We start from the raw sequence: 26,064 nt of genomic DNA, 5'->3' as shown, positions 1-26,064 counted from the left end.
ATTGCGCTATTGTGGAGACGGACGGTCCCTGCTCAGAGGTGACTGTCTGCGCACACAGCATACTAGGGGATGCAGCTAGTGGGCCTCAGTATACCGCTCATTGCGCTATTGTGGAGACGGCCGGTCCCTGCTCAGAGGTGACTGTCTGCGCACACAGCATACTAGGGGATGCAGCTAGTGGGCGTCAGTATACAGCTCATTGCGCTATTGTGGAGACGGCCGGTCCCTGCTCAGAGGTGACTGTCTGCGCACACAGCATACTAGGGGATGCAGCTAGTGGGCCTCAGTATACGGCTCATTGCGCTATTGTGGAGACGGCCGGTCCCTGCTCAGAGGTGACTGTCTGCGCACACAGCATACTAGGGGATGCAGCTAGTGGGCGTCAGTATACGGCTCATTGCGCTATTGTGGAGACGGCCGGTGACTGCTCAGAGGTTACTGTCTGCGCACACAGCATACTAGGGGATGCAGCTAGTGGGCGTCAGTATACGGCTCATTGCGCTATTGTGGAGACGGCCGGTCCCTGCTCAGAGGTGACTGTCTGCACACACAGCATACTAGGGGATGCAGCTAGTGGGCGTCAGTATACAGCTCATTGCGCTATTGTGGAGACGGCCGGTCCCTGCTCAGAGGTGACTGTCTGCGCACACAGCATACTAGGGGATGCAGCTAGTGGGCGTCAGTATACGGCTCATTGCGCTATTGTGGAGACGGCCGGTCCCTGCTCAGAGGTGACTGTCTGCGCACACAGCATACTAGGGGATGCAGCTAGTGGGCGTCAGTATACAGCTCATTGCGCTATTGTGGAGACGGACGGTCCCTGCTCAGAGGTGACTGTCTGCGCACACAGCATACTAGGGGATGCAGCTAGTGGGCATCAGTATACAGCTCATTGCGCTATTGTGGAGACGGCCGGTCCCTGCTCAGAGGTGACTGTCTGCGCACACAGCATACTAGGGGATGCAGCTAGTGGGCATCAGTATACAGCTCATTGCGCTATTGTGGAGACGGCCGGTCCCTGCTCAGAGGTGACTGTCTGCGCACACAGCATACTAGGGGATGCAGCTAGTGGGCGTCAGTATACGGCTCATTGCGCTATTGTGGAGACGGCCGGTCCCTGCTCAGAGGTGACTGTCTGTGCACACAGCATACTAGGGGATGCAGCTAGTGGGCGTCAGTATACAGCTCATTGCGCTATTGTGGAGACGGCCGGTCCCTGCTCAGAGGTGACTGTCTGCGCACACAGCATACTAGGGGATGCAGCTAGTGGGCGTCAGTATACGGCTCATTGCGCTATTGTGGAGACGGCCGGTCCCTGCTCAGAGGTGACTGTCTGCGCACACAGCATACTAGGGGATGCAGCTAGTGGGCCTCAGTATACGGCTCATTGCGCTATTGTGGAGACGGCCGGTCCCTGCTCAGAGGTGACTGTCTGCGAACACAGCATACTAGGGGATGCAGCTAGTGGGCGTCAGTAGACAGCCCATTGCGCTATTGTGGAGACGGCCGGTCCCTGCTCAGAGGTGACTGTCTGCGCACACAGCATACTAGGGGATGCAGCTAGTGGGCGTCAGTATACGGCTCATTGTGCTATTGTGGAGACGGCCGGTCCCTGCTCAGAGGTGACTGTCTGCGCACACAGCATACTAGGGGATGCAGCTAGTGGGCCTCAGTATACGGCTCATTGCGCTATTGTGGAGACGGCCGGTCCCTGCTCAGAGGTGACTGTCTGCGCACACAGCATACTAGGGGATGCAGCTAGTGGGTGTCAGTAGACAGCTCATTGCGCTATTGTGGAGACGGCCGGTCCCTGCTCAGAGGTGACTGTCTGCGCACACAGCATACTAGGGGATGCAGCTAGTGGGCGTCAGTATACAGCTCATTGCGCTATTGTGGAGACGGCCGGTCCCTGCTCAGAGGTGACTGTCTGCGCACACAGCATACTAGGGGATGCAGCTAGTGGGCGTCAGTATACAGCTCATTGCGCTATTGTGGAGACGGCCGGTCCCTGCTCAGAGGTGACTGTCTGCGTACACAGCATACTAGGGGATGCAGCTAGTGGGCGTCAGTATACGGCTCATTGCGCTATTGTGGAGACGGCCGGTCCCTGCTCAGAGGTGACTGTCTGCGCACACAGCATACTAGGGGATGCAGCTAGTGGGCGTCAGTATACGGCTCATTGCGCTATTGTGGAGACGGCCGGTCCCTGCTCAGAGGTGACTGTCTGCGCACACAGCATACTAGGGGATGCAGCTAGTGGGCCTCAGTATACGGCTCATTGCGCTATTGTGGAGACGGCCGGTCCCTGCTCAGAGGTGACTGTCTGCGTACTAGGGGATGCAGCTAGTGGGCCTCAGTATACAGCTCATTGCGCTATTGTGGAGACGGCCGGTCCCTGCTCAGAGGTGACTGTCTGCGCACACAGCATACTAGGGGATGCAGCTAGTGGGCGTCAGTATACGGCTCATTGCGCTATTGTGGAGACGGCCGGTCCCTGCTCAGAGGTGACTGTCTGCGCACACAGCATACTAGGGGATGCAGCTAGTGGGCGTCAGTATACAGCTCATTGCGCTATTGTGGAGACGGCCGGTGACTGCTCAGAGGTGACTGTCTGCGCACACAGCATACTAGGGGATGCAGCTAGTGGGCGTCAGTATACAGCTCATTGCGCTATTGTGGAGACGGCCGGTCCCTGCTCAGAGGTGACTGTCTGCGCACACAGCATACTAGGGGATGCAGCTAGTGGGCGTCAGTATACGGCTCATTGCGCTATTGTGGAGACGGCCGGTCCCTGCTCAGAGGTGACTGTCTGCGCACACAGCATACAAGGGGATGCAGCTAGTGGGCCTCAGTATACAGCTCATTGCGCTATTGTGGAGACGGCCGGTCCCTGCTCAGAGGTGACTGTCTGCGCACACAGCATACTAGGGGATGCAGCTAGTGGGCGTCAGTAGACAGCTCATTGCGCTATTGTGGAGACGGCCGGTCCCTGCTCAGAGGTGACTGTCTGCGCACACAGCATACTAGGGGATGCAGCTAGTGGGCGTCAGTAGACAGCTCATTGCGCTATTGTGGAGACGGCCGGTCCCTGCTCAGAGGTGACTGTCTGTGCACACAGCATACTAGGGGATGCAGCTAGTGGGCGTCAGTAGACAGCTCATTGCGCTATTGTGGAGACGGCCGGTCCCTGCTCAGAGGTGACTGTCTGCGCACACAGCATACTAGGGGATGCAGCTAGTGGGCGTCAGTATACAGCTCATTGCGCTATTGTGGAGACGGCCGGTCCCTGCTCAGAGGTGACTGTCTGCGCACACAGCATACTAGGGGATGCAGCTAGTGGGCCTCAGTATACGGCTCATTGCGCTATTGTGGAGACGGCCGGTCCCTGCTCAGAGGTGACTGTCTGCGCACACAGCATACTAGGGGATGCAGCTAGTGGGCGTCAGTAGACAGCTCATTGCGCTATTGTGGAGACGGCCGGTCCCTGCTCAGAGGTGACTGTCTGCGCACACAGCATACTAGGGGATGCAGCTAGTGGGCCTCAGTATACAGCTCATTGCGCTATTGTGGAGGCGGCCGGTACCTGCTCAGAGGTGACTGTCTGCGCACACAGCATACTAGGGGATGCAGCTAGTGGGCGTCAGTATACAGCTCATTGCACTATTGTGGAGACGGCCGGTCCCTGCTCAGAGGTGACTGTCTGCGCACACAGCATACTAGGGGATGCAGCTAGTGGGCGTCAGTATACGGCTCATTGCACTATTGTGGAGACGGACGGTCCCTGCTCAGAGGTGACTGTCTGCGCACACAGCATACTAGGGGATGCAGCTAGTGGGCGTCAGTATACGGCTCATTGCGCTATTGTGGAGACGGCCGGTCCCTGCTCAGAGGTGACTGTCTGCGCACACAGCATACTAGGGGATGCAGCTAGTGGGCGTCAGTATACGGCTCATTGCACTATTGTGGAGACGGCCGGTCCCTGCTCAGAGGTGACTGTCTGCGCACACAGCATACTAGGGGATGCAGCTAGTGGGCGTCAGTATACAGGTCATTGCGCTATTGTGGAGACGGCCGGTCCCTGCTCAGAGGTGACTGTCTGCGCACACAGCATACTAGGGGATGCAGCTAGTGGGCCTCAGTATACAGCTCATTGCGCTATTGTGGAGACGGCCGGTCCCTGCTCAGAGGTGACTGTCTGCGCACACAGCACACTAGGGGATGCAGCTAGTGGGCGTCAGTATACAGCTCATTGCGCTATTGTGGAGACGGCCGGTCCCTGCTCAGAGGTGACTGTCTGCGCACACAGCATACTAGGGGATGCAGCTAGTGGGCGTCAGTATACAGCTCATTGCGCTATTGTGGAGACGGCCGGTCCCTGCTCAGAGGTGACTGTCTGCGCACACAGCATACTAGGGGATGCAGCTAGTGGGCGTCAGTATACGGCTCATTGCGCTATTGTGGAGACGGCCGGTCCCTGCTCAGAGGTGACTGTCTGCGCACACAGCATACTAGGGGATGCAGCTAGTGGGCCTCAGTATACGGCTCATTGCGCTATTGTGGAGACGGCCGGTCCCTGCTCAGAGGTGACTGTCTGCGTACTAGGGGATGCAGCTAGTGGGCCTCAGTATACAGCTCATTGCGCTATTGTGGAGACGGCCGGTCCCTGCTCAGAGGTGACTGTCTGCGCACACAGCATACTAGGGGATGCAGCTAGTGGGCGTCAGTATACGGCTCATTGCGCTATTGTGGAGACGGCCGGTCCCTGCTCAGAGGTGACTGTCTGCGCACACAGCATACTAGGGGATGCAGCTAGTGGGCGTCAGTATACAGCTCATTGCGCTATTGTGGAGACGGCCGGTCCCTGCTCAGAGGTGACTGTCTGCGCACACAGCATACTAGGGGATGCAGCTAGTGGGCGTCAGTATACGGCTCATTGCGCTATTGTGGAGACGGCCGGTCCCTGCTCAGAGGTGACTGTCTGCGCACACAGCATACTAGGGGATGCAGCTAGTGGGCGTCAGTATACAGCTCATTGCGCTATTGTGGAGACGGCCGGTCCCTGCTCAGAGGTGACTGTCTGCACACACAGCATACTAGGGGATGCAGCTAGTGGGCCTCAGTATACGGCTCATTGCGCTATTGTGGAGACGGCCGGTCCCTGCTCAGAGGTGACTGTCTGCGCACACAGCATACTAGGGGATGCAGCTAGTGGGCGTCAGTAGACAGCTCATTGCGCTATTGTGGAGACGGCCGGTCCCTGCTCAGAGGTGACTGTCTGCGCACACAGCATACTAGGGGATGCAGCTAGTGGGCCTCAGTATACAGCTCATTGCGCTATTGTGGAGGCGGCCGGTACCTGCTCAGAGGTGACTGTCTGCGCACACAGCATACTAGGGGATGCAGCTAGTGGGCGTCAGTATACAGCTCATTGCACTATTGTGGAGACGGACGGTCCCTGCTCAGAGGTGACTGTCTGCGCACACAGCATACTAGGGGATGCAGCTAGTGGGCGTCAGTATACGGCTCATTGCGCTATTGTGGAGACGGCCGGTCCCTGCTCAGAGGTGACTGTCTGCGCACACAGCATACTAGGGGATGCAGCTAGTGGGCGTCAGTATACGGCTCATTGCACTATTGTGGAGACGGACGGTCCCTGCTCAGAGGTGACTGTCTGCGCACACAGCATACTAGGGGATGCAGCTAGTGGGCGTCAGTATACAGCTCATTGCGCTATTGTGGAGACGGCCGGTCCCTGCTCAGAGGTGACTGTCTGCGCACACAGCATACTAGGGGATGCAGCTAGTGGGCGTCAGTATACAGCTCATTGCGCTATTGTGGAGACGGCCGGTCCCTGCTCAGAGGTGACTGTCTGCGCACACAGCATACTAGGGGATGCAGCTAGTGGGCCTCAGTATACAGCTCATTGCGCTATTGTGGAGACGGATGGTCCCTGCTCAGAGGTGACTGTCTGCGCACACAGCATACTAGGGGATGCGGCTAGTGGGCGTCAGTATACAGCTCATTGCGCTATTGTGGAGACGGCCGGTCCCTGCTCAGAGGTGACTGTCTGCGCACACAGCATACTAGGGGATGCGGCTAGTGGGCGTCAGTATACAGCTCATTGCGCTATTGTGGAGACGGCCGGTCCCTGCTCAGAGGTGACTGTCTGCGCACACAGCATACTAGGGGATGCGGCTAGTGGGCGTCAGTATACGGCTCATTGCGCTATTGTGGAGACGGCCGGTCCCTGTTCAGAGGTGACTGTCTGCGCACACAGCATACTAGGGGATGCAGCTAGTGGGTGTCAGTAGACGGCTCATTGCGCTATTGTGGAGACGGCCGGTCCCTGCTCAGAGGTGACTGTCTGCGCACACAGCATACTAGGGGATGCAGCTAGTGGGCGTCAGTATACAGCTCATTGCGCTATTGTGGAGACGGCCGGTCCCTGCTCAGAGGTGACTGTCTGCGCACACAGCATACTAGGGGATGCAGCTAGTGGGCGTCAGTATACAGCTCATTGCGCTATTGTGGAGACGGCCGGTCCCTGCTCAGAGGTGACTGTCTGCGCACACAGCATACTAGGGGATGCAGCTAGTGGGCGTCAGTATACAGCTCATTGCGCTATTGTGGAGACGGCCGGTCCCTGCTCAGAGGTGACTGTCTGCGCACACAGCATACTAGGGGATGCAGCTAGTGGGCCTCAGTATACGGCTCATTGCGCTATTGTGGAGACGGCCGGTCCCTGCTCAGAGGTGACTGTCTGCGCACACAGCATACTAGGGGATGCAGCTAGTGGGCGTCAGTAGACAGCTCATTGCGCTATTGTGGAGACGGCCGGTCCCTGCTCAGAGGTGACTGTCTGCGCACACAGCATACTAGGGGATGCAGCTAGTGGGCGTCAGTATACAGCTCATTGCGCTATTGTGGAGACGGCCGGTCCCTGCTCAGAGGTGACTGTCTGCGCACACAGCATACTAGGGGATGCAGCTAGTGGGCGTCAGTATACAGCTCATTGCGCTATTGTGGAGACGGCCGGTGACTGCTCAGAGGTTACTGTCTGCGCACACAGCATACTAGGGGATGCAGCTAGTGGGCGTCAGTATACAGCTCATTGCGCTATTGTGGAGACGGCCGGTCCCTGCTCAGAGGTGACTGTCTGCGCACACAGCATACTAGGGGATGCAGCTAGTGGGCGTCAGTATACGGCTCATTGCGCTATTGTGGAGACGGATGGTCCCTGCTCAGAGGTGACTGTCTGCGCACACAGCATACTAGGGGATGCAGCTAGTGGGCCTCAGTATACGGCTCATTGCGCTATTGTGGAGACGGCCGGTCCCTGCTCATAGGTGACTGTCTGCGCACACAGCATACTAGGGGATGCAGCTAGTGGGCGTCAGTATACAGCTCATTGCGCTATTGTGGAGACGGCCGGTCCCTGCTCAGAGGTGACTGTCTGCGCACACAGCATACTAGGGGATGCAGCTAGTGGGCGTCAGTATACAGCTCATTGCGCTATTGTGGAGACGGCCGGTCCCTGCTCAGAGGTGACTGTCTGCGCACACAGCATACTAGGGGATGCAGCTAGTGGGCGTCAGTATACGGCTCATTGCGCTATTGTGGAGACGGCCGGTCCCTGCTCAGAGGTGACTGTCTGCGCACACAGCATACTAGGGGATGCAGCTAGTGGGCGTCAGTATACAGCTCATTGCGCTATTGTGGAGACGGCCGGTCCCTGCTCAGAGGTGACTGTCTGTGCACACAGCATACTAGGGGATGCAGCTAGTGGGCGTCAGTAGACTGTTTATTGCGCTATTGTGGAGACGGCCGGTCCCTGCTCAGAGGTGACTGTCTGCGCACACAGCATACTAGGGGATGCAGCTAGTGGGCCTCAGTATACGGCTCATTGCGCTATTGTGGAGACGGCCGGTCCCTGCTCAGAGGTGACTGTCTGCGCACACAGCATACTAGGGGATGCAGCTAGTGGGCCTCAGTATACCGCTCATTGCGCTATTGTGGAGACGGCCGGTCCCTGCTCAGAGGTGACTGTCTGCGCACACAGCATACTAGGGGATGCAGCTAGTGGGCCTCAGTATACAGCTCATTGCGCTATTGTGGAGACGGCCGGTCCCTGCTCAGAGGTGACTGTCTGCGCACACAGCATACTAGGGGATGCAGCTAGTGGGCGTCAGTATACGGCTCATTGCGCTATTGTGGAGACGGCCGGTCCCTGCTCAGAGGTGACTGTCTGCGCACACAGCATACTAGGGGATGCAGCTAGTGGGTGTCAGTAGACAGCTCATTGCGCTATTGTGGAGACGGCCGGTCCCTGCTCAGAGGTGACTGTCTGCGCACACAGCATACTAGGGGATGCAGCTAGTGGGCGTCAGTATACCGCTCATTGCGCTATTGTGGAGACGGCCGGTCCCTGCTCAGAGGTGACTGTCTGCGCACACAGCATACTAGGGGATGCAGCTAGTGGGCGTCAGTATACGGCTCATTGCGCTATTGTGGAGACGGCCGGTCCCTGCTCAGAGGTGACTGTCTGCGCACACAGCATACTAGGGGATGCAGCTAGTGGGCGTCAGTATACGGCTCATTGCGCTATTGTGGAGACGGCCGGTCCCTGCTCAGAGGTGACTGTCTGCGCACACAGCATACTAGGGGATGCAGCTAGTGGGCCTCAGTATACAGCTCATTGCGCTATTGTGGAGACGGCCGGTCCCTGCTCAGAGGTGACTGTCTGCGCACACAGCATACTAGGGGATGCAGCTAGTGGGCGTCAGTATACGGCTCATTGCGCTATTGTGGAGACGGACGGTCCCTGCTCAGAGGTGACTGTCTGCGCACACAGCATACTAGGGGATGCAGCTAGTGGGTGTCAGTAGACAGCTCATTGCGCTATTGTGGAGACGGCCGGTCCCTGCTCAGAGGTGACTGTCTGCGCACACAGCATACTAGGGGATGCAGCTAGTGGGCGTCAGTATACAGCTCATTGCGCTATTGTGGAGACGGCCGGTCCCTGCTCAGAGGTGACTGTCTGCGCACACAGCATACTAGGGGATGCAGCTAGTGGGCGTCAGTATACAGCTCATTGCGCTATTGTGGAGACGGCCGGTCCCTGCTCAGAGGTGACTGTCTGCGCACACAGCATACTAGGGGATGCAGCTAGTGGGCGTCAGTATACAGCTCATTGCGCTATTGTGGAGACGGCCGGTCCCTGCTCAGAGGTGACTGTCTGCGCACACAGCATACTAGGGGATGCAGCTAGTGGGCCTCAGTATACGGCTCATTGCGCTATTGTGGAGACGGCCGGTCCCTGCTCAGAGGTGACTGTCTGCGCACACAGCATACTAGGGGATGCAGCTAGTGGGCGTCAGTAGACAGCTCATTGCGCTATTGTGGAGACGGCCGGTCCCTGCTCAGAGGTGACTGTCTGCGCACACAGCATACTAGGGGATGCAGCTAGTGGGCGTCAGTATACAGCTCATTGCGCTATTGTGGAGACGGCCGGTCCCTGCTCAGAGGTGACTGTCTGCGCACACAGCATACTAGGGGATGCAGCTAGTGGGCGTCAGTATACAGCTCATTGCGCTATTGTGGAGACGGCCGGTGACTGCTCAGAGGTTACTGTCTGCGCACACAGCATACTAGGGGATGCAGCTAGTGGGCGTCAGTATACAGCTCATTGCGCTATTGTGGAGACGGCCGGTCCCTGCTCAGAGGTGACTGTCTGCGCACACAGCATACTAGGGGATGCAGCTAGTGGGCGTCAGTATACGGCTCATTGCGCTATTGTGGAGACGGATGGTCCCTGCTCAGAGGTGACTGTCTGCGCACACAGCATACTAGGGGATGCAGCTAGTGGGCCTCAGTATACAGCTCATTGCGCTATTGTGGAGACGGCCGGTCCCTGCTCATAGGTGACTGTCTGCGCACACAGCATACTAGGGGATGCAGCTAGTGGGCGTCAGTATACAGCTCATTGCGCTATTGTGGAGACGGCCGGTCCCTGCTCAGAGGTGACTGTCTGCGCACACAGCATACTAGGGGATGCAGCTAGTGGGCGTCAGTATACAGCTCATTGCGCTATTGTGGAGACGGCCGGTCCCTGCTCAGAGGTGACTGTCTGCGCACACAGCATACTAGGGGATGCAGCTAGTGGGCGTCAGTATACAGCTCATTGCGCTATTGTGGAGACGGCCGGTCCCTGCTCAGAGGTGACTGTCTGTGCACACAGCATACTAGGGGATGCAGCTAGTGGGCGTCAGTAGACTGTTTATTGCGCTATTGTGGAGACGGCCGGTCCCTGCTCAGAGGTGACTGTCTGCGCACACAGCATACTAGGGGATGCAGCTAGTGGGCCTCAGTATACGGCTCATTGCGCTATTGTGGAGACGGCCGGTCCCTGCTCAGAGGTGACTGTCTGCGCACACAGCATACTAGGGGATGCAGCTAGTGGGCCTCAGTATACCGCTCATTGCGCTATTGTGGAGACGGCCGGTCCCTGCTCAGAGGTGACTGTCTGTGCACACAGCATACTAGGGGATGCAGCTAGTGGGCCTCAGTATACAGCTCATTGCGCTATTGTGGAGACGGCCGGTCCCTGCTCAGAGATGACTGTCTGCGCACACAGCATACTAGGGGATGCAGCTAGTGGGCGTCAGTACACAGCTCATTGCGCTATTGTGGAGACGGCCGGTCCCTGCTCAGAGGTGACTGTCTGCGCACACAGCATACTAGGGGATGCAGCTAGTGGGCGTCAGTATACGGCTCATTGCGCTATTGTGGAGACGGCCGGTCCCTGCTCAGAGGTGACAGTCTGCGCACACAGCATACTAGGGGATGCAGCTAGTGGGCGTCAGTATACGGCTCATTGCGCTATTGTGGAGACGGCCGGTCCCTGCTCAGAGGTGACTGTCTGCGCACACAGCATACTAGGGGATGCAGCTAGTGGGCCTCAGTATACAGCTCATTGCGCTATTGTGGAGACGGCCGGTCCCTGCTCAGAGGTGACTGTCTGCGCACACAGCATACTAGGGGATGCAGCTAGTGGGCGTCAGTATACAGCTCATTGCGCTATTGTGGAGACGGCCAGTCCCTGCTCAGAGGTGACTGTCTGCGCACACAGCATACTAGGGGATGCAGCTAGTGGGCGTCAGTATACAGCTCATTGCGCTATTGTGGAGACGGCCGGTCCCTGCTCAGAGGTGACTGTCTGCGCACACAGCATACTAGGGGATGCAGCTAGTGGGCGTCAGTATACGGCTCATTGCGCTATTGTGGAGACGGCCGGTCCCTGCTCAGAGGTGACTGTCTGCGCACACAGCATACTAGGGGATGCAGCTAGTGGGCGTCAGTATACAGCTCATTGCGCTATTGTGGAGACGGCCGGTCCCTGCTCAGAGGTGACTGTCTGCGCACACAGCATACTAGGGGATGCAGCTAGTGGGCGTCAGTATACGGCTCATTGCGCTATTGTGGAGACGGCCGGTCCCTGCTCAGAGGTGACTGTCTGCGCACACAGCATACTAGGGGATGCAGCTAGTGGGCCTCAGTATACAGCTCATTGCGCTATTGTGGAGACGGCCGGTCCCTGCTCAGAGGTGACTGTCTGCGCACACAGCATACTAGGGGATGCAGCTAGTGGGCGTCAGTATACAGCTCATTGCGCTATTGTGGAGACGGCCGGTCCCTGCTCAGAGGTGACTGTCTGCGCACACAGCATACAAGGGGATGCAGCTAGTGGGCGTCAGTATACGGCTCATTGCGCTATTGTGGAGACGGCCGGTCCCTGCTCAGAGGTGACTGTCTGCGCACACAGCATACTAGGGGATGCAGCTAGTGGGCGTCAGTATACAGCTCATTGCGCTATTGTGGAGACGGCCGGTCCCTGCTCAGAGGTGACTGTCTGCACACACAGCATACTAGGGGATGCAGCCAGTGGGCGTCAGTATACCGCTCATTGCGCTATTGTGGAGACGGCCGGTCCCTGCTCAGAGGTGACTGTCTGCGCACACAGCATACTAGGGGATGCGGCTAGTGGGCCTCAGTATACAGCTCATTGCGCTATTGTGGAGACGGCCGGTCCCTGCTCAGTGGTGACTGTCTACGCACACAGCATACTAGGGGATGCAGCTAGTGGGCGTCAGTATACAGCTCATTGCGCTATTGTGGAGACGGCCGGTCCCTGCTCAGAGGTGACTGTCTGCGCACACAGCATACTAGGGGATGCAGCTAGTGGGCGTCAGTAGACGGCTCATTGCGCTATTGTGGAGACGGACGGTACCTGCTCAGAGGTGACTGTCTGCGCACACAGCATACTAGGGGATGCAGCTAGTGGGCGTCAGTATACAGCTCATTGCGCTATTGTGGAGACGGCCGGTCCCTGCTCAGAGGTGACTGTCTGCACACACAGCATACTAGGGGATGCAGCCAGTGGGCGTCAGTATACCGCTCATTGCGCTATTGTGGAGACGGCCGGTCCCTGCTCAGAGGTGACTGTCTGCGCACACAGCATACTAGGGGATGCGGCTAGTGGGCCTCAGTATACAGCTCATTGCGCTATTGTGGAGACGGCCGGTCCCTGCTCAGTGGTGACTGTCTACGCACACAGCATACTAGGGGATGCAGCTAGTGGGCGTCAGTATACGGCTCATTGCGCTATTGTGGAGACGGCCGGTCCCTGCTCAGAGGTGACTGTCTGCACACACAGCATACTAGGGGATGCAGCTAGTGGGCCTCAGTATACGGCTCATTGCGCTATTGTGGAGACGGCCGGTCCCTGCTCAGAGGTGACTGTCTGCGCACACAGCATACTAGGGGATGCAGCTAGTGGGCGTCAGTATACAGCTCATTGCGCTATTGTGGAGACGGCCGGTCCCTGCTCAGAGGTGACTGTCTGCACACACAGCATACTAGGGGATGCAGCTAGTGGGCGTCAGTATACAGCTCATTGCGCTATTGTGGAGACGGCCGGTCCCTGCTCAGAGGTGACTGTCTGCGCACACAGCATACTAGGGGATGCAGCTAGTGGGCGTCAGTAGACAGCTCATTGCGCTATTGTGGAGACGGCCGGTCCCTGCTCAGTGGTGACTGTCTACGCACACAGCATACTAGGGGATGCAGCTAGTGGCCTCAGTATACAGCTCATTGCGCTATTGTGGAGACGGCCGGTCCCTGCTCAGAGGTGACTGTCTGCGCACACAGCATACTAGGGGATGCAGCTAGTGGGCGTCAGTATACGGCTCATTGCGCTATTGTGGAGACGGCCGGTCCCTGCTCAGAGGTGACTGTCTGCGCACACAGCATACTAGGGGATGCAGCTAGTGGGCCTCAGTATACAGCTCATTGCGCTATTGTGGAGACGGCCGGTCCCTGCTCAGAGGTGACTGTCTGCGCACACAGCATACTAGGGGATGCAGCTAGTGGGCGTCAGTAGACAGCTCATTGCGCTATTGTGGAGACGGACGGTCCCTGCTCATAGGTGACTGTCTGTGCACACAGCATACTAGGGGATGCAGCTAGTGGGCGTCAGTATACAGCTCATTGCGCTATTGTGGAGACGGCCGGTCCCTGCTCAGAGGTGACTGTCTGCGCACACAGCATACTAGGGGATGCGGCTAGTGGGCGTCAGTATACGGCTCATTGCACTATTGTGGAGACGGACGGTCCCTGCTCAGAGATGACTGTCTGCGCACACAGCATACTAGGGGATGCAGCTAGTGGGCCTCAGTATACAGCTCATTGCGCTATTGTGGAGACGGCCGGTCCCTGCTCAGAGGTGACTGCGCACACACAGCATACTAGGGGATGCAGCTAGTGGGCGTCAGTATACGGCTCATTGCGCTATTGTGGAGACGGCCGGTCCCTGCTCAGAGGTGACTGTCTGCGCACACAGCATACTAGGGGATGCAGCTAGTGGGCGTCAGTATACGGCTCATTGCGCTATTGTGGAGACGGCCGGTCCCTGCTCAGAGGTGACTGTCTGCGCACACAGCATACTAGGGGATGCAGCTAGTGGGCGTCAGTATACGGCTCATTGCGCTATTGTGGAGACGGCCGGTCCCTGCTCAGAGGTGACTGTCTGCGCACACAGCATACTAGGGGATGCAGCTAGTGGGCGTCAGTATACAGCTCATTGCGCTATTGTGGAGACGGCCGGTCCCTGCTCAGAGGTGACTGTCTGCGCACACAGCACACTAGGGGATGCAGCTAGTGGGCGTCAGTATACGGCTCATTGCGCTATTGTGGAGACGGCCGGTCCCTGCTCAGAGGTGACTGTCTGCGCACACAGCATACTAGGGGATGCAGCTAGTGGGCGTCAGTATACGGCTCATTGCGCTATTGTGGAGACGGCCGGTCCCTGCTCAGAGGTGACTGTCTGCGCACACAGCATACTAGGGGATGCAGCTAGTGGGCGTCAGTATACGGCTCATTGCGCTATTGTGGAGACGGCCGGTCCCTGCTCAGAGGTGACTGTCTGCGCACACAGCATACTAGGGGATGCGGCTAGTGGGCGTCAGTACACAGCTCATTGCGCTATTGTGGAGACGGCCGGTCCCTGCTCAGAGGTGACTGTCTGCGCACACAGCATACTAGGGGATGCGGCTAGTGGGCGTCAGTATACAGCTCATTGCGCTATTGTGGAGACGGCCGGTCCCTGCTCAGAGGTGACTGTCTGCGCACACAGCATACTAGGGGATGCAGCTAGTGGGCGTCAGTATACAGCTCATTGCGCTATTGTGGAGACGGCCGGTCCCTGCTCAGAGGTGACTGTCTGCGCACACAGCATACTAGGGGATGCAGCTAGTGGGCCTCAGTATACAGCTCATTGCGCTATTGTGGAGACGGACGGTCCCTGCTCAGAGGTGACTGTCTGCGCACACAGCATACTAGGGGATGCAGCTAGTGGGCGTCAGTATACAGCTCATTGCGCTATTGTGGAGACGGCCGGTCTCTGCTCAGAGGTGACTGTCTGCGCACACAGCATACTAGGGGATGCAGCTAGTGGGCGTCAGTATACAGCTCATTGCGCTATTGTGGAGACGGCCGGTCCCTGCTCAGAGGTGACTGTCTGCGCACACAGCATACTAGGGGATGCAGCTAGTGGGCGTCAGTATACGGCTCATTGCGCTATTGTGGAGACGGCCGGTCCCTGCTCAGAGGTGACTGTCTGCGCACACAGCATACTAGGGGATGCAGCTAGTGGGCCTCAGTATACAGCTCATTGCGCTATTGTGGAGACGGACGGTCCCTGCTCAGAGATGACTGTCTGCGCACACAGCATACTAGGGGATGCAGCTAGTGGGCGTCAGTATACAGCTCATTGCGCTATTGTGGAGACGGCCGGTCCCTGCTCAGAGGTGACTGTCTGCGCACACAGCATACTAGGGGATGCAGCTAGTGGGTGTCAGTAGACAGCTCATTGCGCTATTGTGGAGACGGCCGGTCCCTGCTCAGAGGTGACTGTCTGCGCACACAGCATACTAGGGGATGCAGCTAGTGGGCGTCAGTATACAGCTCATTGTGCTATTGTGGAGACGGCCGGTCCCTGCTCAGAGGTGACTGTCTGCGCACACAGCATACTAGGGGATGCAGCTAGTGGGCCTCAGTATACGGCTCATTGCGCTATTGTGGAGACGGCCGGTCCCTGCTCAGAGGTGACTGTCTGCGCACACAGCATACTAGGGGATGCAGCTAGTGGGCGTCAGTATACAGCTCATTGCGCTATTGTGGAGACGGCCGGTCCCTGCTCAGAGGTGACTGTCTGCGCACACAGCATACTAGGGGATGCAGCTAGTGGGCCTCAGTATACAGCTCATTGCGCTATTGTGGAGACGGCCGGTCCCTGCTCAGAGGTGACTGTCTGCGCACACAGCATACTAGGGGATGCAGCTAGTGGGCGTCAGTATACAGCTCATTGCGCTATTGTGGAGACGGCCGGTCCCTGCTCAGAGGTGACTGTCTGCGCACACAGCATACTAGGGGATGCAGCTAGTGGGCGTCAGTATACGGCTCATTGCGCTATTGTGGAGACGGCCGGTCCCTGCTCAGAGGTGACTGTCTGCGTACACAGCATACTAGGGGATGCAGCTAGTGGGCGTCAGTATACGGCTCATTGCGCTATTGTGGAGACAGCCGGTCCCTGCTCAGAGGTGACTGTCTGCGTACACAGCATACTAGGGGATGCAGCTAGTGGGCGTCAGTATACAGCTCATTGCGCTATTGTGGAGACGGCCGGTCCCTGCTCAGAGGTGACTGTCTGCGCACACAGCATACTAGGGGATGCAGCTAGTGGGCGTCAGTATACAGCTCATTGCGCTATTGTGGAGACGGCCGGTCCCTGCTCAGAGGTGACTGTCTGCGCACACAGCATACTAGGGGATGCAGCTAGTGGGCGTCAGTATACAGCTCATTGCGCTATTGTGGAGACGGCCGGTCCCTGCTCAGAGGTGACTGTCTGCGCACACAGCATACTAGGGGATGCAGCCAGTGGGCCTCAGTATACGGCTCATTGCGCTATTGTGGAGACGGCCGGTCCCTGCTCAGAGGTGACTGTCTGCGCACACAGCATACTAGGGGATGCAGCTAGTGGGCGTCAGTATACAGCTCATTGCGCTATTGTGGAGACGGCCGGTCCCTGCTCAGAGGTGACTGTCTGCGCACACAGCATACTAGGGGATGTAGCTAGTGGGCGTCAGTATACAGCTCATTGCGCTATTGTGGAGACGGCTGGTCCCTGCTCTGAGGTGACTGTCTGCGCACACAGCATACTAGGGGATGCAGCTAGTGGGCGTCAGTATACAGCTCATTGCGCTATTGTGGAGACGGCCGGTCCCTGCTCAGAGGTGACTGTCTGCGCACACAGCATACTAGGGGATGCAGCTAGTGGGCGTCAGTATACGGCTCATTGCGCTATTGTGGAGACGGCCGGTCCCTGCTCAGAGGTGACTGTCTGCGCACACAGCATACTAGGGGATGCAGCTAGTGGGCCTCAGTATACAGCTCATTGCGCTATTGTGGAGACGGCCGGTCCCTGCTCAGAGGTGACTGTCTGCGTACACAGCATACTAGGGGATGCAGCTAGTGGGCGTCAGTATACGGCTCATTGCGCTATTGTGGAGACGGCCGGTCCCTGCTCAGAGGTGACTGTCTGCACACACAGCATACTAGGGGATGCAGCTAGTGGGCGTCAGTAGACGGCTCATTGCGCTATTGTGGAGACGGCCGGTCCCTGCTCAGAGGTGACTGTCTGCGCACACAGCATACTAGGGGATGCAGCTAGTGGGCGTCAGTAGACGGCTCATTGCGCTATTGTGGAGACGGCCGGTCCCTGCTCAGAGGTGACTGTCTGCGCACACAGCATACTAGGGGATGCAGCTAGTGGGCGTCAGTATACAGCTCATTGCGCTATTGTGGAGACGGCCGGTCCCTGCTCAGAGGTGACTGTCTGCGCACACAGCATACTAGGGGATGCAGCTAGTGGGCGTCAGTATACAGCTCATTGCGCTATTGTGGAGACGGCCGGTCCCTGCTCAGAGGTGACTGTCTGCGCACACAGCATACTAGGGGATGCAGCTAGTGGGCGTCAGTATACGGCTCATTGCGCTATTGTGGAGACGGCCGGTCCCTGCTCAGAGGTGACTGTCTGCGCACACAGCATACTAGGGGATGCAGCTAGTGGGCGTCAGTATACGGCTCATTGCGCTATTGTGGAGACGGACGGTCCCTGCTCAGAGGTGACTGTCTGCGCACACAGCATACTAGGGGATGCAGCTAGTGGGCCTCAGTATACCGCTCATTGCGCTATTGTGGAGACGGCCGGTCCCTGCTCAGAGGTGACTGTCTGCGCACACAGCATACTAGGGGATGCAGCTAGTGGGCGTCAGTAGACAGCTCATTGCGCTATTGTGGAGACGGCCGGTCCCTGCTCAGAGGTGACTGTCTGCGCACACAGCATACTAGGGGATGCAGCTAGTGGGCCTCAGTATACAGCTCATTGCGCTATTGTGGAGACGGCCGGTCCCTGCTCAGAGGTGACTGTCTGCGTACTAGGGGATGCAGCTAGTGGGCGTCAGTATACGGCCCAACCGCTGAGGCATTAGTACAAATGTTCACAAGCCGTTGTAGCATCTACTCTTAGATTCTACCTCTGCCTCAGGCCCTGCAAATGGTGTATTAGACTGTCACAGAGCTACCGGCTGATACGTCAATCTAAGTAGCACCACCCGCGACGTGGCGATCACCTTGGACACATGGGGACATACATATAAGGTACACTGCCACCAGCACAATATATAAAAAGGTATAACGTAGGCAAATAGGCGTTGAGTCATAAGTAACAGATTCAGAACTAGAAATGTTAATTATTTATTTCCAAGAATACTTCAGAGCTTTAGTTAAAATAAATTGTCAGAAAGATAGTGAAATATATTATAGGAATACCCACAGAGTATGGTACAATCACAAACCAAATAAAAGAAATACAAGTACAGAAGCCTAACGTACATACAAGTATAGCCATCTGCTGTGGGGGGATTCCACAGGTTAAGGAGGTTGGTGCACCCCCAGCGTGAATAGCGGATTCCCCCAGAGTATGATCAGCGATCCTGGAGGGAGAACAGAAGTTATACCGGGCAGCAGCTCCCCTCTTCCCTCCCACCTTCCAAAGTTTTAACCAGCTAAGGAACATCCCCTTACTCCCAAGTAATAGGTTCTGTACATGAGGGGGAGTAGTCTTTAGAAATTCTCCTTCTATGTATCTGTCACTTAAGGATTTACATGAGTAGAAAGACAGCTTCTCTAGAGGCCGGCTGGTGTGGCTGTGGGGTCCAATGTTTACTCAAAACCCCCCAGACCTGGTTTATCATAGATTCTTATCTCATCCTGCCTCCAGAGGACCTTTTCCAAAGATCTGTTCTATATACCCTCCTAGCCCTCCTGGGTCACAGTAAGTTCACAGGCAGTACAGAAGAAATACATTTATATCACACAAAATAATAGGAAGCATCTTTTCTGCAATCCGATCAGGTGATGAATCGGGACAGTGACACTGACTTGTGGGATAGACTGTCCTGTGATGATAGACTGTGGTGCTGTGATGATAGACTGTCCTGTGATGATAGACTGTCCTGTGATGCTAGACTGTGGTGCTGTGTGGTAGACTGTCCTGTGATGATAGACTGTGGTACTGTGGAGCTGTGTGGTAGACTGTCCTGTGATGATAAACTGTGGTACTGTGGTGCTGTGTGGTAGACTGTCCTGTGATGATAGACTGTGGTGCTGTGTGGTAGACTGTCCTGTGATGATAGTGACTGTGGAGCTGTGTGGTAGACTGTCCTGTGATGATAGACTGTGGTACTGTGGTGCTGTGTGGTAGACTGTCCTGTGATGATAGACTGTGGTGCTGTGTGGTAGACTGCCCTGTGATGATAGACTGGGGAGCTGTGTGGTAGACTGCCCTGTGATGATAAACTGTGGTACTGTGGTGCTGTGTGGTAGACTGTCCTGTGATGATAGACTGTGGTGCTGTGTGGTAGACTGTCCTGTGATGATAGACTGTGGTACTGTGGTGCTGTGTGGTAGACTGTCCTGTGATGATAGACTGTGGTGCTGTGTGGTAGACTGTCCTGTGATGATAGTGACTGTGGAGCTGTGTGGTAGACTGTCCTGTGATGATAGTGACTGTGGAGCTGTGTGGTAGACTGCCCTGTGATGATAGACTGGGGAGCTGTGTGGTAGACTGCCCTGTGATGATAGTGACTGGGGAGCTGTGTGGTAGACTGTCCTGTGATGATAGACTGTGGTACTGTGGTGCTGTGTGGTAGACTGTCCTGTGATGATAGACTGTGGTACTGTGGTGCTGTGTGGTAGACTGTCCTGTGATGATAGACTGTGGTGCTGTGTGGTAGACTGTCCTGTGATGATAGTGACTGTGGAGCTGTGTGGTAGACTGCCCTGTGATGATAGTGACTGTGGAGCTGTGTGGTAGACTGCTCTGTGATGATAGTGACTGGGGAGCTGTGTGGTAGACTGCCCTGTGATGATAGTGACTGTGGAGCTGTGTGGTAGACTGCCCTGTGATGATCGTGACTGGGGAGCTGTGTGGTAGACTGCCCTGTGATGATAGTGACTGTGGAGCTGTGTGGTAGACTGTCCTGTGATGATAGACTGTGGTGCTGTGTGGTAGACTGTCCTGTGATGATAGTGACTGTGGAGCTGTGTGGTAGACTGCCCTGTGATGATAGTGACTGTGGAGCTGTGTGGTAGACTGCCCTGTGATGATAGTGACTGGGGAGCTGTGTGGTAGACTGCCCTGTGATGATCGTGACTGGGGAGCTGTGTGGTAGACTGTCCTGTGATGATAGACTGGGGAGCTGTGTTGTAGACTGTCCTGTGATGATAGACTGGGGAGCTGTGTTGTAGACTGTCCTGTGACTGGGGAGCTGTGTGGTAGACTGCCCTGTGATGATAGTGACTGTGGAGCTGTGTGGTAGACTGCCCTGTGATGATAGTGACTGTGGAGCTGTGTGGTAGACTGCCCTGTGATGATAGACTGGGGAGCTGTGTGGTAGACTGCCCTGTGATGATAGTGACTGGGGAGCTGTGTGGTAGACTGCCCTGTGATGATAGACTGGGGAGCTGTGTGGTAGACTGCCCTGTGATGATAGTGACTGGGGAGCTGTGTGGTAGACTGTCCTGTGATGATAGACTGTGGTACTGTGGTGCTGTGTGGTAGACTGTCCTGTGATGATAGACTGTGGTACTGTGGTGCTGTGTGGTAGACTGTCCTGTGATGATAGACTGTGGTGCTGTGTGGTAGACTGTCCTGTGATGATAGTGACTGTGGAGCTGTGTGGTAGACTGCCCTGTGATGATAGTGACTGTGGAGCTGTGTGGTAGACTGCCCTGTGATGATAGTAAAGAAAGAAAGGGGTCAACACTAAGTGTTGTCCCTGGGAGCGCTGGTTATATGAACTGTTAATCAATATTAGCTGCTGCTATATTTGGGGGAGGGTCAGTCCCCACAATAGAAAAGGCAAGAAAAAACAAAGAAATAGCAGCGCTCAAATTTGAATGAGTGAATCAAAATTAAAGGGTAAAATACACTTATTTATTAATACCAATTAAAGTGAGGCGTTTTTGAACACATTATAAAAATAGACAAAAAATATGTATAAAAAATGTTGATTTAAAAACAAATGGTAGCCAGATCTCACATGTTATGGGCAGTCCCAAGGCAAAAGATGGTTGGATTGAACCTGCACTGTCCTTCCAATTGGTCCCAATTCGAGCTGGAGTCCCAAGAACGGCGATTTATAATCCGAGTGAGCCAACCGAGGGAGGAGCCAGTTGTTGGGGGCTCACCTACAACCTCGTGGCTGAAGTAATTCACTCTTCTGGAATTTAAGCCGGTGACATCCAATAAAGGGAATAACGTGGGCAGTAAATTTGAGCAGGTAGATCCTCCAATGTTAGTCCTTAGATCTGGAACCAAGCAGTAGCACAGCACCTACGCGTTTCGCTGGTCTTACACCAGCTTTATCAAGGCCTTGATAAAGCTGGTGTAAGACCAGCGAAACGCGTAGGTGCTGTGCTACTGCTTGGTTCCAGATCTAAGGACTAACATTGGAGGATCTACCTGCTCAAATTTACTGCCCACGTTATTCCCTTTATTGGATGTCACCGGCTTAAATTCCAGAAGAGTGAATTACTTCAGCCACGAGGTTGTAGGTGAGCCCCCAACAACTGGCTCCTCCCTCGGTTGGCTCACTCGGATTATAAATCGCCGTTCTTGGGACTCCAGCTCGAATTGGGACCAATTGGAAGGACAGTGCAGGTTCAATCCAACCATCTTTTGCCTTGGGACTGCCCATAACATGTGAGATCTGGCTACCATTTGTTTTTAAATCAACATTTTTTATACATATTTTTTGTCTATTTTTATAATGTGTTCAAAAACGCCTCACTTTAATTGGTATTAATAAATAAGTGTATTTTACCCTTTAATTTTGATTCACTCATTCAAATTTGAGCGCTGCTATTTCTTTGTTTTTTCTTGCCTGTGATGATAGTGACTGGGGAGCTGTGTGGTAGACTGCCCTGTGATGATAGTGACTGTGGAGCTGTGTGGTAGACTGCCCTGTGATGATCGTGACTGGGGAGCTGTGTGGTAGACTGTCCTGTGATGATAGAGATTGGGGAGCTGTGTGGTAGACTGTCCTGTGATTATAGTGACTGTGGAGCTATGTGGTAGACTGTCCTGTGATGATAGACTGGGGAGCTGTGTGGGCCCTGTGATGATAGAGACTGGGGAGCTGTGTTGTAGACTGTCCTGTGACTGGGGAGCTGTGTGGTAGACTGCCCTGTGATGATAGTGACTGTGGAGCTGTGTGGTAGACTGCCCTGTGATGATAGACTGGGGAGCTGTGTGGTAGACTGCCCTGTGATGATAGTGACTGGGGAGCTGTGTGGTAGACTGCCCTGTGATGATAGTGACTGGGGAGCTGTGTGGTAGACTGCCCTGTGATGATAGTGACTGTGGAGCTGTGTGATAGACTGTCCCGTGATGATAGAGACTGTGAGTTGTGTGGTAGACTGCCCTGTGATGATAGTGACTGTGGAGCTGTGTGGTGGACTGCCCTGTGATGATAGAGACTGTGGAGCTGTGTGGTAGACTGCCCTGTGATGATAGTGACTGTGGAGCTGTGTGGTGGACTGCCCTGTGATGATAGACTGGGGAGCTGTGTGGGCCCTGTGATGATAGAGACTGGGGAGCTGTGTGGTAGACTGCCCTGTGATGATAGTGACTGGGGAGCTGTGTGGTAGACTGCCCTGTGATGATAGTGACTGTGGAGCTGTGTGATAGACTGTCCCGTGATGATAGAGACTGTGAGTTGTGTGGTAGACTTTCCTGTGATGGTGGCTTTATATGCCAAAGTCTCATATGGCTGTGAGCAGCACAGTGCCATCCAGGCAGGTGATAGCGCCGGATAGATAATAGGTTATAATAAGATGTGTCTCCAGGCTGCAGGTGAAGAAGGGGGTGACAGCACGGAGGTGGCCAGCAGAAGTAAGAAGGAGCGGAAACTGACCAACCAGTTTAACTTCAGCGAGAGGTCATCACAGACGTTCAACAACCCCCTGAGAGTAAGTGCTGCCCCTGCTTACTGCCCTCTGCAGAGGCCATCCTGTGTCTGATATTATACTGTCATCTTTCTATTCCAGGAAAGGGCTTCTCAGACAGAACCACCACCCCGAGCGACCTTCTCTGCCACCGCCAGTCAGGTAAATCGCTGTACGACACCATGGCCAGTGTTCTCCACATAAAATATTTCCAGCGAAGTGGCATCAAAACGTAGCCAGGAATATAATCTATCTTAACCCCTGCCATGCCTGCAGTAAGACTGGGGCATCACATAGGACATTAGTGCAGTGCTCTGCAGGCCCGCTGGGAGTATAAGCTTTTAATGTAGTGCTTTGCGGTCTCCCTGGAAGTATAGGCCATTAGTACAGTGCTCTGCAGTCCCGCTGAGAGTATAGGACATTAGTGCTGTGCTGTTCTGCTGGGAATATAGGACATTAATGCTGTTCCACTGAGAGTATAGGACATTAGTGCTGTTCTGCTGGGAGTATAGGACATTAGTGCTGTTCTGCTGGGAGTATAGGACATTAGTGCTGTTCTGCTGGGAGTATAGGACATTAGTGCTGTTCTGCTGGGAATATAGGACATTAGTGCTGTTCTGCTGGGAATATAGAATATTCGTGTTGTTCCACTGGGAGTATAGGACATTAGTGCCGTTTTGCTGGGAATATAGGACATTAGTGCTGTTCTGCTGGGAATATAGGACATTAGTGCTGTTCTGCTGGGAATATAGGACATTAGTGCTGTTCTGCTGGGAATATAGGACATTAGTGCTGTTCCACTGGGAGTATAGGACATTAGTGCTGTGCTGTTCTGCTGGGAATATAGGACATTAGTGCTGTTCCACTGGGAGTATAGGACATTAGTGCTGTTCTGCTGGGAATATAGGACATAAATACAGAGCTCTGCAGTGCCGCTGAGAATATAGGCCATAAATACAGAGCTCTGCAGTCCCGCTGAGAGTATAGGACATTAGTGCTGTGCTGTTCTGCTGGGAATATAGGACATTAATGCTGTTCCACTGGGAGTATAGGACATTAGTGCTGTTCTGCTGGGAATATAGGACATTAGTGCTGTTCTGCTGGGAATATAGGACATTAGTGCTGTTCCACTGGGAGTATAGGACATTAGTGCTGTGCTGTTCTGCTGGGAATATAGGACATTAGTGCTGTTCCACTGGGAGTATAGGACATTAGTGCTGTTCTGCTGGGAATATAGGACATTAGTGATGTGCTGTCCCGCTGGGAGTATAGGACATTAGTGCTGTGCTGTCCCGCTGGGAGTATAGGTCATTAGTGCTCTGCTGTCCCGCTGGGAGTATAGGACATTAGTGCTGTTCTGCTGGGAATATATGACATTAGTGCTGTCCCGCTGGGAGTATAGGACATTAGTGCTGTGCTGTTCTGCTGGGAATATATGACATTAGTACAGAGCTCTGCAGTCCCTCTGGGAGTATAGGTCATTAGTACAGTGCTCTGCAGTCCCTCTGGGAGTATAGGACATTAGTGCTGTGCTGTCCCGCTGGGAGTATAGGACATTAGTGCTGTGCTGTTCTGCTGGGAGTATAGGACATTAGTGCTGTGCTGTTACACTGGGAGCATAAGACATTAGTGCAGTGCTGTTCCGCTGGGAATATAGGACATTAGGGCAGAGCTTTTCAGCTGGTGGGAGTATAGGACATTAGTGCTGTCCTGCTTGGAGTATAGGACATTAGTGCAATGCTGTTCCGCTGGGCGTATAGGACATTAGTGCTGTGCTGTTCCGCTGGGCGTATATGACATTAGTGCTGTGCTGTCCTGTTGGGTGTATAGGACATTAGTGCTGTTCCGCTGGGAGTAGAGGACATTAGTGCAGTTCTGTTCCGCTGGGAGTATAGGACATTAGTGTAGTGCTGTTCCGCTGGGCGTATAGGACATTAGTGCTGTGCTGTCCTGTTGGGTGTATAGGACATTAGTTCTGTTCCGCTGGGAGTAGAGGACATTAGTGCAGTGCTGTTCCGCTGGGAGTAGAGGACATTAGTGTAGTGCTGTTCCGCTGGGAGTAGTTGACATTAGTGCAGTGCTGTTCCGCTGGGAGTAGAGGACATTAGTGCAGTTCTGTTCCGCTGGGAGTAGAGGACATTAGTGCAGTGCTGTTCCGCTGGGAGTATAGGACATTAGTGCAGTTCTGTTCCGCTGGGAGTAGAGGACATTAGTGCTGTGCTGTTCCGCTGGGCGTATAGGACATTAGTGCTGTGCTGTTCCGCTGGGAGTATAGGACATTAGTGTAGTGCTGTTCCGCTGGGAGTATAGGACATTAGTGCAGTGCTGTTCCGCTGGGCGTATAGGACATTAGTGCAGTGCTGTTCTGCTGGGAATAGAGGACATTAGTGCAGTTCTGTTCCGCTGGGAGTAGAGGACATTAGTGCAGTGCTGTTCCGCTGGGCGTATAGGACATTAGTGCAGTGCTCTGCCGTCCCGCTGAGATACATTATCTGCTGTATATATAGCACTGTGTAACAGCCTGTTCTCTCTCGCAGTGGGATATATATGATGCCTACATTGAGGACTTACAGAAGCAGGAGAAGCTGAAAGAGAAGCTCAAGGCTCCGGTCTCTAAAAAGGACGAAGAGTTCCACTCCCGACCCAAGCTACTTATCTCCGAGTTCCAGGTGACCACCGGGGCTCCCCCTACATGTATTCTGTTTCCAGCCGCCATGTCCTATGGATCAATCTGTGTGCCGGCAGCGAGAGCCTCCTCCTATCCCCCCACCACCCCGGTAATCTGTCTGGTCCCAGCCGCCATGTCCTATATATCAATCTGTGTGCCGGCAGCGAGAGGCTCCTCCTATCCCCCCACCACCCCGGTAATCTGTCTGGTCCCAGCCGCCATGTCCTATGGATCAATCTGTGTGCCGGCAGCGAGAGGCACTTCCTATCCCC

General features: G+C 54.9%; 1 protein-coding gene across 1 annotated transcript in view; it reads left to right on the top strand.

Annotated features, from left to right (window-relative positions):
• DNAI1 (dynein axonemal intermediate chain 1) overlaps positions 1-26,064 on the top strand; it is a 292,217-nt gene that overhangs the window by 29,139 nt on the left and 237,014 nt on the right. The window contains exons 8-10 of the mRNA XM_083155454.1: positions 23,026-23,148; positions 23,227-23,286; positions 25,662-25,793. Coding sequence (XP_083011580.1) covers positions 23,026-23,148; positions 23,227-23,286; positions 25,662-25,793 — 315 coding nt within the window. The remainder of the gene's footprint in view (positions 1-23,025; positions 23,149-23,226; positions 23,287-25,661; positions 25,794-26,064) is intronic.

This window comes from Crinia signifera, chromosome 1, assembly GCF_055691185.1.
Source record: "Crinia signifera chromosome 1, ASM5569118v1, whole genome shotgun sequence".
Lineage (NCBI taxonomy): Eukaryota > Metazoa > Chordata > Amphibia > Anura > Myobatrachidae > Crinia > Crinia signifera.
This window is presented reverse-complemented; position numbering and strand designations above follow the sequence as displayed.